This window comes from Hemiscyllium ocellatum, chromosome 33, assembly GCF_020745735.1.
Source record: "Hemiscyllium ocellatum isolate sHemOce1 chromosome 33, sHemOce1.pat.X.cur, whole genome shotgun sequence".
Lineage (NCBI taxonomy): Eukaryota > Metazoa > Chordata > Chondrichthyes > Orectolobiformes > Hemiscylliidae > Hemiscyllium > Hemiscyllium ocellatum.
The window spans coordinates 5,095,776-5,111,200 of record NC_083433.1 but is presented as its reverse complement, the minus strand read 5'-3'; the positions used below and the strand labels follow the sequence as shown (position 1 = coordinate 5,111,200).

The window sequence follows — 15,425 nt, the reverse complement described above, 5'->3', positions numbered from 1 at the left end:
AAAGCAGACAATAAGAAGAGGGATGAGATGGTGGAGAGTGCCCTTACCTCTCTCTCTGTGCAGTAATGCCAATCCAAAGCTGTGGTTTCTTGTCAAGGTGCGTGGTGCCCGGTGTCGATGTTTTCAGAGGCTCTGTGCAGGCTTTTATAGAGCCAGGTACAACAGGGAAGGTGCAGGTGTCAGCTCCCTGGGACCCAGCCAATCGGTTTCTGCAGCTGAGGAGATTGTTATCCTCCCCCCGTCAGGGACACCAGGCAGTCGGAGCTCTGCTGTTTTCTGAGGTGGCACTCTCCTGTGAGATATAAACAGACGGGGTGGGGGGAATTGTCTTCCTTTAAGGTACCTTCAACGTCTTCCTTTAAGGTACCTTGTCACATCCTCCCCCTGACCAATCTTGTGACCCCCCCCCCCCCACCGTCTGATGCCAGATCTTCACCTGATCACCTGGCTGTGAGGTTACCTCAGCACATTCAGCAGCACAAAGGCTACCAACTAAATACAAGTGGTTGTTGTTGTACACTAGGCACGGAGCACTGTACACTGTTCCACATTACAGATGGGCACTGGAGAGAACCATAGAACCTCTACAGCATGGAAGCAGGCTATTGAGCCCATTCAGTCCATCCCCTTACCCTGTCCCTGTAACCTAGCATTTCCCATGGCTAACTCACCTAGCCTGCACATCCTTGGACACCATGGGCAATTTCCCATGCCCAATCCACCCCAACCTGCGCATCATTGGATTGTGTGAGGAAACCAGAGCTCCTGAAGGAAGCCCATGCAGACATGGGGAGAATGTGCAAACTGCACACAGACAGTTGCCAGAGGATGGAATCGAACCTGGGCCCCTGACTCTGTGAGGCAGCAGTGCTAACCACTGAGCCACTATATCACCCCCAGGGTGTAAAACCAGATTTAATTGAATAGCATTACAACCGAGAGACTAAGGTGGGCTCTAGTCCTGGGAAGTGAAAGCTAAGGGGTGGCTTACTCAAGGTCCACGAAATTATGAAGGAATTTCAACAGCATAGACATATAGAAGATATCACTGATAGTGTGTGTGTGTGTGTGTGTGTGTCTGTGAGTGTGTGTGTCTTTCTGTGTCTGTGTGACTCTGTGTGTGTATGTGTCTGTGATTGTGACTGTGTTAGCGTGTCTGTGAGTGTGTGTGTCTGTGTGAGTGTCTGTGTCTTTCTGTGTCTGTGTGACTCTGTGTGTGTGTGTGTCTGTGATTGTGACTGTGTGTGCGTGTCTGTGTAGGGGAGACGTGGAGGTGATTTAGATTCTTACAGATTTAGATTTCTTTAGATTTAGATTTCTTACAATGTGGAAATAGGCCCTTTGGCCCAACAAGTCCACACCGACCCGCCGAAGCGCAACCCACCCATACCCCTACATTTACCCCTTCACCTAACACTACGGGCAATTTAGCATGGCCAATTCACCTGACCCGCACATCTTTGGACTGTGGGAGGAAACCGGAGCACCCGGAAGAAACCCAGGCAGACACGGGGAGAATGTGCAAACTCCACAGTCAGTTGCCTGAGGCAGGAAATGAACCCGGGTCTCTGGCACTGTGAGGCACTGTGCTACCATGCCGCCCACAGTCAGTTGCCTGAGGCGGATGGGGTGTATGAGTGGGGGCGGCTGAACTAAAGGCAATAAAAACAGGACAGTCACAAATAGACCCAACCGAGAATCCGGAGTAATGTCTTCACCCAGGGAACAGAGAGAATGTGGCACTCCATTCTGACAGGGATTGGTCAAGGAGGTGAACAGAACGTTGGAGGGTTTGAGCTATAGGGAGAGGCTGAACAGGCTGGAGCAGTTTTCCTGGAGTGTCGGAGGCTAAGGGGTAACCTTATAGAGGTTTATAAAATCATGAGAGGCACGGATAGGATAAATAGACAAAGTCTTTTCCCTGGGGTGGGGGAGTCCAGAACTACAGGGCATAGGTTTAGGGTGAGAGGGGAAAGATATAAAAGAGACCTTAGGGGCAACTTTTTCTCACAGAGGGTGGTACGTGTATGGAATGTGCTGCCAGAGGAAGTGGTGGAGGCTGGTACAATTGCAACATTTAACAGGCATCTGGATGGGTATATGAATAGGAAGGGTTTGGAGGGATATGGGCCAGGTGCTGGCAGGTGGGACTAGATTAATTGAGGATTTCTGGTCAGTAAGAATGAGTTGCACAGAAGGGTCTGTTTCCGTGCTGTATATCTCTATGTCTCTTTGACTCTAGATACATTTAGAATCATAGAGTCATAGAAATGTACAACACGGAAACAGACCCTTCGGTCCAACCTGTCCATGCCGATCAGATATTCCAACCCAATCTAATCCCACCTGCCAGCACCTGGCCCATATCCCTCCAAACCCTTCCTATTCATATACCCATCCAAATGCCTCTTCAATGTTGTAATTATACCAGCCTCCACCACTTCCTCTGGCAGCTCATTCCATACACACACCACCCTCTGTGTGAAAAAGTTGTCCCTTAAGCCTCTTTTATATCTTTCCCCTCTCACCCTAAACCTATGCCCTCTAGTTCTGGACTCCCCCACCCCAGGGAAAAGACTTTGTCTATTTATTCTATCCTTCCCCTCATGATTTTATAAACCTCTAGTGTCACCCCTCAGCCTCCGACGTTCCAGGGAAAACAGCCCCAGCTTATTCAACCTCTCCCTATAGCTCAAATAAAAAAAAGCTGGATAAACACACACGCGAGAAAGGAATAGGAGGATAAGATGGAGGGGAACAACGAAGGGGAAGGACCAGGCTAGTGAGGAGCAGAAATACCACAAAAGGGCTGAATGGCCAATTTCTGAGCTGAAATCCAGCTTAATTACAGGAATGTTTCTCCAAGGTGCTGAGTGCAACAGGGTAAAATCCACATGGGGACTGTGCAGGCACAGAGTTATCCAGTCTCACTCAGTCAAACTGTGAGGCTGCAACAGACACTGAGTGAGAGCAGTGTGGCACTTGAAGGGTTAATAAACCTGGGCCCATGCAAAGGCTGCCCCCTGGTGGGCGACAGTCACCAGGCAGCAAGAGGAGAGAGGAGCTGAATGTGTGGGAAAGACAGAGGAGAGAGCTGGGAAGGAATACATGGCCAGATGAGACAAGGAGAAAAGTGAAAATAGAGCAAGTCACAGGGTAACACAGGAATGAAGAACTGAGTCTTACACTGTCTCAGTGTAAACTTTGGACATCAAGTCATGGATATGAAGTGGGAGGATAAATACAGGTCAACACTCCCATTACAGTGCTGAGGGAGTGCTGCACTGTCGGAGGATCAGTGCTGAGGGAGTGCTGCACTGTCGGAGGATCAGTGCTGAGGGAGTGCCACACTGTCGGAGGGTCAGTGCTGAGGGAGTGGGCACTGTCAGAGGGTCAGTGCTGACGAAGCGCCACACTGTCAGAGGGTCAGTGCTGAGGGAGTGCTGCACTGTCGGAGGGTCAGTGCTGAGGGAGAGCTGCACTGTCGGAGGGTCAGTGCTGAGGGAGCGCTGCACTGTTGGAGGGTCAGTGCTAAGGGAGTGCCACACTATTGGAGGGTCAGTGCTCAGAGAGAGTGCCACGCTGTTGGAGGATCAGTGCTGAGGGAGTGCCGCACTGTCAGACTGTCAGTGCTGAGGGAGTGCCGCACTGTCGGAAGGTCAGTGCTGAGGGAGTGCCGCACTGTTGGTGGGTCAGTGCTGAGGGAGTGCCACACTGTCGGAGGGTCAGTGCTGAGGGAGTGCCGCACTGTCGGAAGGTCAGTGCTGAAGGAGTGCCGCACTGTCAGACGGTCAGTGCTGAGGGAGTGCCACAATGTTGGAGGGTCAGTGCTGAGAGAGTGCCGCACTGTCAGAGGGTCAGTGCTCAGAGAGAGTGCCGTGCTGTTGGAGGATCAGTGCTGAGGGAGTGCCACACTGTCGGAGGGTCAGTGCTGAGTGAGTGCCGCACTATCGGAGGGTCAGTGCTGAGGGAATGCTGTACTGTAGGAGGGTCAGTGCTGAGGGAGTGTCGCACTGTCGGAGGGTCAGTGCTGAGGGAGTGCCATGCTGACGGAGGGTCAATGCTGAGGGAGTGCTGCACTGTCGGAGGATCAGTACTGAGGGAGTGCCACGCTGACGGAGGGTCAGTGCTGAGGGAGTGCCACACTGTCAGGGGGTCAGTGCTGAGGGAGTGCCGCATTTTCAGTACTGCTGTGCATCACAAACCAGCCTTCCAGCCAACTGAGCCAACCAACCCCATATCCATATTAATGAAGGGTTAATTGAGCATGGATTGGATGTGTAAATACAGGGAGTTGGTCATTAATGGTGTACTTAAGTGGGATAAAGCTGTCTGTAAAAGTGTGGAAACCAAAAGACCCGTGGATGCTGTAAATCAGAAACAAAAACAGAAAAGCTCAGCAGATCTGGCAGCATCTGTGGAGAGAAAGCAGAGTTAACGTCCGATCTGGTAACCCATCCTTAGAACGCAGTCATCCGACCCAAAACGTTAACTCTGATTTTTCTATAAATGTGGACTTGGACTCAATTCACAAAGTTAATGTTTTAATTTATAACAGAGGATTAATTCATATTACAAAGATTTCTTATTGACTGGCATGATTCATGTGATGTTGGTTTGGACTGTGCAGCTCCTGCTTTGAGTCTCTTTGATCCATTGCAGTTGGTTTGAGATTCCCTCATTTCAGTTCCTCTTCCAGAGCATCTCCGATTCACTCTGCTCGGCGACTGACAGAGAGATCAGCATCTGGGCGCCATAATAGGTTGACATGACGACGGCGCGGGCATGAGGCACGGTGAAGCAGAACCTGTCGATGGCCAGCACCAGGTCAGAGCCGACAAACAGTACAGCTCCCGCTGCCGTGCACCTCCGGCCCCACGTTCGCTCGTAATCAGAGCAAGCCATGCGTGCCAGGGCTCTCCAGCTCATCATGCCCAGCACCACGACGTAACCCGCCATGGCGTAGATCATGGGGCCTCGCAGGTACGAGTAGACTGCAACGTAGTAGACCACACCCAGCGACAGCAACATGAGAGCAATCCAGAGCTTCAGCGGCCGTAGTCCGAATGCCCAGGTGTACAGTAAATGCGAGATTCCAAACATCAACATTCCTACAAAGCAGAAAGGGACATCGCTCTTGGTTAAAACAGAATCCACTGGCCGTGGAGAGATTCTTCCCCCCCCTTTTGATCTGGGATATGATTTATTATTATCACATGTACTGAGGTACGGTGAATAGCATCGCTTCACATGCTAGCCAGACAAATCATACCCTTACATCGTTACATCAGGGTGACAGAACAGATATGGTGCTTCAGCTACTGAGAAGGTGCAGAGAGAGATTAACTTTAATAGAAACATAGAAGATAGGAGCAGAAGGAGGCCATTCAGCCCTTCAAGCCTGCTCTGCTATTCATTGTGATCATGGCTGATCATCCAACTCAATAACCTAATCCCACTTTCTCCCCACCATCTTTGATCACATTCACCCCAAGTGCTATTCCTAGCCACCCCTTGAATGCATTCAATGTGTGGCATCAACTCCTTCCTCTGGTCATGAATTCCACAGGCTCCCCACTCTCTGGGTGAGGACATGTCTCCTCAGCTCCATCCTAAATAGTTCACCCTGAATCCTCAGACCGTGACCCATAGGTCTGGGCACACCCACCATCGGGGACACCCTCCCTGCACCTACCCTGTCTGGTCCTGTCAGAGTTTTACAAGTCTCTGTATATGAGACGTCTAGGAGCAGAGGATATGATCTCAGATGCTGGATTAGAGCGGTGCTGGAAAAACACAGCAGTTCAGGCAGCATCCGAGGAGCAGCAAAAGCCCTCAGTCAGGAATAGAGGCAGTGTGCCTGCAGAGATAAATGAGAGGAGGGTGGGGATGGGGAGAAAGTAGCATAGGGTACAATAGGTTAATGGGGGTGGGGGTGGAGGTGATAGGTCAGACAGGAGGGTGGGGGAAGGTAGCAAACAGTACAATGGGTGATTGGGGGTGGGGATGAAGGTGATAGGTCAGAGAGGAGGGTGGAGTGGATAGGTGGAAAGGAAGTGCCTTCAGGCTGTCTGCTTCTATTCCTGATTAGGTTAAAAATCACACACCGGCACCTCCAAATCATGACTACTATCAGACACAATCACCTGATGAAGGAGCGTCGCTCCGAAAGCTAATGTGCTTCCAATTAAACCTGTTGGACTATAACCTGGTGTTGTGTGATTTTTAACTTTGTACACCCCAATCCAACACCGGCATCTCCACATCATGTCTATTCCTGATGAAGGGCTTTTGCCCGAAACGTTGATTCTCCTGCTCCTAGGGTGCTGCCTGAACTGCTGTGCTTTTCCAGCACCACTCTGATCTAGACTCTGGTTTCCAGCATCCAGTCATTGTTTTTACCCGGTATAATCTCAGAATAAGGGGTCACCCATTGAAGAGGAGGAATTTCCTTTTGCAGAGGGGAATGCTTTACCACAGAGGGCTGTCGAGGCTACGTTGTTGACTATTTTCAAGACTGAGAGATTTTGGTCACCATGAAAGACTCGCCTTCTGAAAAGGGCGGTACGGTGGCTCAGTGGTTAGCACTGCTGCCTCACAGCACCAGGGTCCCAGGTTCAATTCCAGCCTTGGGTGACTATCTGTGTGGGGTTTGCACATTCTCCCTGTGTCTGTGTGGGTTTCCTCCCACAGTCCCAAGATATACAGGTCTGGTAAATTGCCCATAGTGTTAGGTGCATCATTCAGAGGGAAGTGGGTCTGGGTAGGTTACTCTACGAAGGGTCTGTGTGGAGGCTTTGGGCGGAAGGGCCTGTTTCCACACTGTAGGGAATCTAATCTCTCCCCTTGTCTGAGGCATGGTGACCCTCAGATTAAACCCCCACCAGTTCTCTCTCTCTCAGGTCCGTGATCGAAATTTGGCTTTTTATTTTCGGGAGATTCTCACTCAGTAAGTGTTATGGGAAAAGGCAGGAAAGTGGAGCTGAGGATTATCAGTAAAAAATGAGGTCTGCAGATGCTGGAGATCACAGCTGCAAATGTGTTGCTGGTCAAAGCACAGCAGGCCAGGCAGCATCTATTCCTGAGATGCTGCCTGGCCTGCTGTGCTTTGACCAGCAACACATTTGCAGCTGAGGATTATCAGATCAGCCACAGTCTGTCTGAATCAGCACAGTGTGGCAATCCCTCAGCACTGACTCTCTGACAGTGCGGCACTCCCTCAGCACTAACCCTCCGACAGTGCAGCACCCCCTCAGCACTGACCCTCTGACAATGCGGCACTCCCTCAGCACTAACCCTCCGGCAGTGCAGCACTCCCTCAGCGCTGACCCTCCGACAGTGCGGCACTCCTTCAGCACTGACCCTCCGACAGTGCGGCGCTCCCTCAGCACTGACCCTCTGACAGTGCGGCACTCCCTCAGCACTAACCCTCCGGCAGTGCAGCACTCCCTCAGCGCTGACCCTCCGACAGTGCGGCACTCCTTCAGCACTGACCCTCCGACAGTGCGGCGCTCCCTCAGCACTGACCCTCTGACAGTGCGGCACTCCCTCAGCACTGACCCTCCGACAGTGCGGCACTCCCTCAGCACTGACCCTCCGACAGTGCGGCACTCCCTCAGCACTGACCCTCTGACAGTGCGGCACTCCCTCAGCACTGACCCTCCGACAGTGCGGCGCTCCCTCAGCACTGACCCTCCGACAGTGCGGCACTCCCTCAGCACTGACCCTCTGACAGTGCGGCACTCCCTCAGTCACGTGCTGGGTGTGTTAGCTCTGATGCGCCCTGAGTGGGACTTGAACAAACTGCGTTGTGACTGAGAGGTGAGTGTGATGCCCAAATCACGGTGAATGTGTCTGTTCCTTCTGTTTAATATCTCCAATATTCCTCACATTTTTACGTAATGAAAACTTTCTGCATGGATCTCTAACAGCTGAGTGGCTTATCGGAAACTTCACCCCTGGACATCCTAATTCCTGACACAGAGATACATCTCAAGGAACTTTGCTTTCTATAGCAACAACAATACGCATTTGTTTAGCACCCTCAGCATAACTTAAAGACCCCAGGTTCTTCACAGGAATACAAATCTAACAATATTTTACATGGGGACGTGTGACCGAGGTGGCATGGTCGATAGTTTAGGTCTCAAGGGTTCCATAAATTGAGAGAGTGAGAAAGAGAGAGAGGTTGATAGATTTGCAAAGTCAGTTCCAGGATCAGTGGCCCAGACAGCAGAAGCTGGAAAGCCATTGGTGCAGTAATTAAACATCGGGGTGTGCAGGCAGAGTTCATGGCAGGGTGCTGGTATATCTCCTGTCTGTCAGCTGGTGCTGAGCAGTGAAATTCACCCTCAGCCGTCCTGCTACAGAGGGGAATTTTCTGCAGGGAACTAACTCAATTTCAGAATAGTGTTCCCTCATTATTTAATCTCTCCCTCCTCACACACAACACACAGAGACAAAAGCTAACACACAACACACATACACGCATATACAGAAACAGATACAGGCACTCACACACTCACTGAGACAGACTCGGTTACACACTCAGTCATTCACAGAGATACACTCATTCACTCACTCACTCACAGAGATACTCACTCACTCACACACACTCACTCAGATACACTCACACATTCACTCATTCACAGAGATACTCACACACTCATTCACAAAGATGCACTCACTCACTCATTCACAGAGATGCACTCACTCATTCACAGAGATACACTCACACACTCACTCATTCACAAAGATGCACTCACTCACTCATTCACAGAGATGCACTCACTCATTCACAGAGATACACTCACACACTCACTCATTCACAAAGATGCACTCACTCATTCACAGAGATACACACACACTCACTCATTCGCAGAGATGCACTCACTCACTCATTCACAGAGATATTCACTCACACACACTCACTCACAGAAACACACATACTCACTCAGAGACACATTCACATACACACAAGCACACGTGGATACACAAACACACACAATCACACCCAATTAACGTAAACACACAGCACTCTTAGGGATCGATATCTATATTTAAGTATGATGTAAAGGAAGTTGAAGAAGTTGGAATATATTGAAAATTTTCTGGGTTAAGATTGGAATTGTGTTCAGCCCTCTATGGGATAATGACCAAAGGCAACATTTCATTCAAGATCAGAGCTTTGTAGCTGATCAGCAGTTACCAATTGATTGAAGAAGAGGTTATATTGATAATAACTAGATTATTTCAAGTTTATGGAAGAACTTCATCGATACAAAGATCAGTGGAGTTGTGGACAATGCAAAAAGTTGTCATGGATACAACAGGCTATCAATCAGTTGCAGATATGGGCAGAGAAATGGCAGATGGAGTTTAATCCGGGTAAGTGTGAGGTGCTATACTTTGAGAGATCAAATGTTAAGAAAAGTATACAGTTAATGGCAGAACCCTGAATAGCATTGATGTACAGAGAGATCTTGGGGTTCAAGTCCATAGCTCCCTGAAAGCGGCCATGTAAGTAGATAGGGTGGTGAAGAAGGTGTGTGGCATGCTTGCCTTTATTGGTCGAGGAATTGAATACAAGAGTTAAGATGTCACGTTGCAGCTTTATAAGACTTTGGTTCAGAGTATTGTGTTCAATTCTGGTCACCACATTACAGGAAGGATATCGAGGCTTTGGATAGGGCACAGAAGATGTTTACCAGGATGCTGTCTGGATTAGAGGGTATGAGCTATAAAGGGGAGGCTAGAAAAACTCTGGAGCGGTGATGGATGAGGGGAGACTTGATGGAAGTTTATAAAATTATGAGATGCACAGAAAGGGTTGATAGAATCTTTTTCCCAGAACTGAAATGTCTAAATCAAGGGACATGCACTTAAGGTAAGTGCAGGCAAGTTCAAAGGGAACATGAGGGGCAGGTTTTTCACACAGAGAGTGGTAGGAGTGTGAAATGTGCTGTCAGAGGGGTTGGTGGTGGAGTCAGGTCTGATAGGGGCATTTAAGGGACTTTTAGATCAATACTAGGAATAGGGGGACATGGACCAAGGGGCAGGCAGAAGGGATTAGTTTAATTTGGCGTCATGTTCAGCACGACATCGTGGGCTGAAGGGCCTGTTCCTGTGCTGTACTGTTCTATGTTCTAACCTAGTTGGCGTTTCTTTTACTTTGACAATAATTCTACGGCAAAGCACTGGCTATTTCAGTCATTAAATCAACAGTTACAGTCATGGTGTGGCTGGTCAAAAAGGATGTTATCAATGCATTCCTATCATTAAAGTTGTTACCACACACACACATGCACACACGTGCACTCACTGACAATCACAGAATCTCTCACACGTACATGCGCACGTTGAGAGGGAGATATGTTTTGCAGCCAACTACATCAGTTTTAATGAGTGCAAAATGAGATGATGACATTGGGTCAACAAATGAATTGTAATGTAGACGTTTGCTCTCCTGACGTTGAATATTGACTCATAATATCAATGGTTTTATTTCATCTTCACTTCATCTGGATGCCTGAAGCAGTGGAAATGATGAGTCATAACTGCTGGGGAAAACTCCCTCCAAAATGTTAGCTTCAACAGCTTAGATAAAGGGATCAGAAAGTTTGCTATACAATGTACTGATTGGTTAAAAACTGTGCATAAATCTGACAGACTGAAAAAAGTCTAGCAAACAGAAAAATAGACTCAGCTCCTTCAGAAACCTGCATCAGTCTCATCCGAAACCCAGAGTCTCACTGCGACGTGGAGACTGAGCCGACTGCCGGGTGGATCACTTTAAATCAATGATCCAAAGTCTGGATGTAGCAGTGGCACTGAGATATCAAAGGTAACAAGTACGTTGAGATAATGCGGGGGGAGGGTGCAGTGTGTGTGAGCTGGATCTCCGACCACAGCCCTGTGAAAGTTGGAATGCATGCACTAAAGGATGGCAAAACCATAGAATTGATACGTTGTAGAAGGAGGCCATTTGGCCCATCACCTCCATGCTGGTTCACAGAACTTGACCTTGTGACATTTTGGAGATTTTGATTGTGCCAATCTCTCTCACTATTTCCCTGAATTTGGAGATGCCGGTGTTGGACTGGGGTGTACAAAGTTACAAATCACACAACACCAGGTTCTAGCCCAACAGGTTTATTTGGAAACACTAGCTTTTGGAGTGCCACTCCTTCATCAGGTGGGTGTCCACATCCACCCTGTCAAGCCCCTGAGAATCTTCCATGTCTCAATAAGATGGCCATGCATTCTACTAAACTCCAATGAGAACAAGAGGGGAAAGATTTCAAAGAGATCTGAGGGGCAACTTTTTCATGCAGAGGGTGGAATGAGCTGCCAGAGCAACATTTAAAAGACATTCGGACAGGGACACGAATAGGAAAGGTTTAGAGGGATATGGGCCAAACACAGGCAAGTGGGACTAGCTTAGTTTGAGGAATTTGGTCAGTGTGGACGAGTTGGATGAAGGGCTGGTTTCTGTTCTGTATAATGCTACTCAATCTCTCCTCATGAAACAGTCCCTCTGTATCCAGTATCACCCCAGCCTCCAGTATCAGTACCTATTTCTTTAACTCGGGGTGGCACGGTGGCTCAGAGGTTAGCACTGCTGCCTCACAGCGCCAGGGACCCAGGTTTGATTCCAGCCTCAGGCAGATTGTCTGGAGTTTGCACATTCTCCCCGTGCTCTGGGTTTGCTCTGGGTGAGCGTGGGTTTGCTCTGGGTGCTTCGATTTCCTCCCACAATCCAAAGGTGTAATGGTTAGGGCGGATTGGCCATGCTAAATTGCCCGTAGTGGCTCAGGAATGTGCAAATTAGGTGCATTATTCAGGGGGAAATGTAGAGTAATAGAGTAGAAGAATGTATCTGGGTGGGTTACTCTTTGGAGGGCTAGTGTGGACTAGTTGGGCCGAATGGCCTGTTTCCGTCACGGTAGAGATTCTGTGATTCTAGATACGGGGGAAACACTGTTCACAATATTCCAACTGGGGTCCAACCAGAGTTTGAGCAAGAGTTCCCTATTCCGACAGATTAAATCTGCAGGCCTTACCGTGGATGAAGAATCCTTGGTCGCCCCACGTGAGGAACACATCACCGAGTGCCGAGAAAAGGAGAGCAACCAGGACTTTCTTGGCGTAGGGTCGGTACACCCCCTGGCTGATGCTGTGCGCCAGCACGAAGAAACCCAGGCTTAGGACAGGCAGGCATTTAATTAACGCGCTGAACCAGGTCGGGTTGGAAGTGGGAAGCCACAGCACAAAGTATATGCAGTAGGTTTTCAGGAAAGGAATGAGCTTCGGGCCAATACTTTTCATCTGTGACGGGAAGAAGAAACACCGAACATGGAGTCAAGCAGAAGACATGTCTTTACACCATGACAGCGCTGGGCTCCCTCTCCCCTCCACCAAATGAGGACCTGTTTCATACTGTACCCAATATTTTCAGGCCTCTCTCTCTCTCTCTCTCCCCGAGTTTCTGTCCCGACTCTCACCCAGTTTTCAGTTCTACACTGCGCGGTCAGGTGGTACGGTGGCTCAGTGGTTAGCACTGCAGCCTCATGGGGCCAGGGACCTGGGTTCGATTCCAGCCTCAGGTGACTGTCTGTATGGAGCTTACCCATTCAGTGTGGGTTTCCTCTGGGTGCTCCAGTTTCCTCCCACACAGTAAAGATGTGCAGGTTAGGATGGATTGGCCAAGCTAAATTGCCCATAGTGTTCAGGGATGTGTAGGCTAGGAGGATTGGCCATGCTAAATTGCTCTGTAGTGTCTAGGGATGTGCAGGTTAGGAGGATTGGCTGTGCCAAATCACCAGTCTGGCTGGGTAGACCCAATTTGGTACAGTAAACTATATGCACAGCTCAATGGTTAGCACTGCTGCCTCCCAGCACCAGGGACCCAGGTTCAATTCCACCCTCTGGTGACTATCTGAGTGGAGTTTGCACATTCTCCCCGTGTCTGCGTGGGTTTCCTCCCTCAATCCAAAGATGTACAGGTTAAGTGGATTGTCTATGGGAAATTGCCCATAGTGTCCAGGTAAGGTGGGTTGGCCATAGGAAATACAGAGTCACATGGATAGGGTTGGATGGGGAGGGGGTGGCTCTGGATGGGCCAGTGAGAACTCGGTGGGCCGAATGTCCTGATTCCAGACTGGCGGGATTCTGTGGTCATTGCTCCCCAGACTCCAGCACTTCAGCCCCTTTGTCAACTGGGGTCCAATCATGAGGGAGCCAAGACTGCAAAAGGCAGACAGTGGCGATCACTGGGTTAATAATCCAAAGGCTCAGACTAATGCTCTGGGGTCTCAGGTTCAAATCTCAGGTCTGTTGTCAGAATTGAAAAGAGACAAAAAAAACCTCCAGATGCTGGAATCCAAAGGAGACAGGCAGGAGGCCGGGAGAGCAGAGTGAGCCAGGATGCATCAGGAAGTGTCGACATTTTGGGTGTAACCCTTCTTGCAGGCATGAAGAATGTTCTTCCAGCCTCCTCCTGTCTACGTCAGAACTGAAATGCAATTGTTTAGTAAAATCTAATAATGAGAATTAGTCTGAGCAAACAGCAAGTGTGACAGATAGCTTTGTTTGTTTGTAAAAGTCCATCTGGGACCCGCTGCCATCCTTACCCAGTCTGGCCTACACGTGACTCCAGGCCCACAACAAAGTTGCTGACTCTGAACTGCTCTCGGGGAATCGCCCAGGCAAGTCAGTGGTTTGTGCAGAAAAGTCAAGCCAGGTGGGGTTCAGTGGGTCAAGGTGATAGATCAGAGTCACCCTTCTCCAGGGTAATTCAGGTGGGGAGCGAAGTTTGGCCTAGTCACTGTCACCCACATGCTGTCAGAGAAATGGGGCCGAGAGCTTACTTACACACAGGGCTGCTGTCTGTTTGCACCTCAGTGACATGCTGTCCTTGATCTTGATCCCTTTCAGAGGTGTGCTGGGGTTTGGAGTTCAGAACCTCGCACAGCGTACGTTCCAATTCACCTGCACTTACTGGGAGTGTCACCCAGAGTACAGTGTATGCACGCAACCTGATCACATTTTCTGGCAAGTACAAACAGGAACCTGCAGTTAGCGAGGTGCCTAAACACTCTGTGCCTGACAATGTGAAAGTGCTGGACTGTGTCCAGGTTTGGCCAATTGAGACTGGGTGACCTTGACTCCTCTAGGCCCTGGAGGAGGCAAAACACGTGCAGCCTGCTGGGGAATGACACTGAGGCCGGTTGTGACTGGGTTTTACTGGTGGGTGGGCTCCACATTTGGGTCAAGGGACAGGGTGAAGGGCTGGTGCTACTGAACTGCTGTTCCATTCCAGGTGTTTACTTTCCCAGACAAACCTACACCACACCACCTCCTCCCCCAACCCAAAAGACACACACCCTGCACACACACTCACTCAGACACTCACAAACTCATACACCCACACACACCACACACACATATATCCACAATACACCCATACACACACACCCACTCAGACACTCACATACATCCACACACACCACACACACATACACCCACACACACATACACCCACACATGCACCCATACACACACACACAAAACACTCAGTCAACCCCACACACACAAAACACACATACACCCACACATACACCCATACCCACACCCACTCAGACACTCACAAACTCATACACCCACACACACCACACACACATACACCCATAATACACCCATACACACACACACCCGCTCAGACACTCACAAACTCATACACCCACACACACTACACACACACATACACCCACAATACACCCATACACACACACACTCAGTCAACCGCACACACACCACACACATACACCCACACATACACACACATACACCCATACACACACACACACTCACTCAGACACTCTCACACACTACACACACACACACACACACACATACACCCACATATACACCCATACACACACACACACACCACTCAGACACTCACAAACACATACACCCACATACACCACACACACATACACCCACACACAACACACACACATACACCCACACATACACCCACACACACACACACCCACTCAGACACTCACAAACTCATACACCCACACACACCACACACACATACACCCACACATAATCAGTCAACCCCACACACACCGCACACATACATCCACACATACACACACACATACACCCACACACACCACACACACATACACCCATACACACAGACACACACATTCAGTCAACCCCACACACATCCCACCCCCATATACACACACACACACACACATACACACACACACACACACACACACACACACAGAAAATAGGAATGGGAGGAGGCCAGTCAGCCCTACGAACCTGCTTTGCCATTCAGTATGATCACCCAATTCAAACAACCTGTTCCTGTTCTCTCCCCCATACCCTTTGATCCCTTTAGC

At 49.4% G+C, this 15,425-nt stretch overlaps 1 protein-coding gene across 1 annotated transcript; it reads right to left on the bottom strand.

Annotated features, from left to right (window-relative positions):
• Nucleotides 1-4,527: 4,527 nt before the first annotated feature.
• LOC132831430 (lysoplasmalogenase TMEM86A-like) lies at nt 4,528-14,018 on the bottom strand. The gene is made up of 3 exons (XM_060849577.1): nt 13,873-14,018; nt 12,063-12,327; nt 4,528-5,111 (listed from the first exon to the last, which is right to left on the bottom strand). Exons 1-3 carry the CDS (start codon nt 13,906-13,908, stop codon nt 4,684-4,686), a joined length of 729 nt encoding a protein of 242 aa, XP_060705560.1. The 5' UTR covers nt 13,909-14,018; the 3' UTR covers nt 4,528-4,683.
• Nucleotides 14,019-15,425: the final 1,407 nt, after the last annotated feature.

Bases quoted from the DNA above. Each gene is read 5' to 3' on its own strand.
- LOC132831430 (XM_060849577.1), bottom strand. From the start codon at position 13,908: ATGTCACTGAGGTGCAAACAGACAGCAGCCCTGTGT. The intron at 12,328-13,872 runs GTAAGTAAGCTC...TTCCCGTCACAG, and splicing joins AACAGACAGCAGCCCTGTGT to ATGAAAAGTATTGGCCCGAA. The intron at 5,112-12,062 runs GTAAGGCCTGCA...TCTGCTTTGTAG, and splicing joins CCAAGGATTCTTCATCCACG to GAATGTTGATGTTTGGAATC.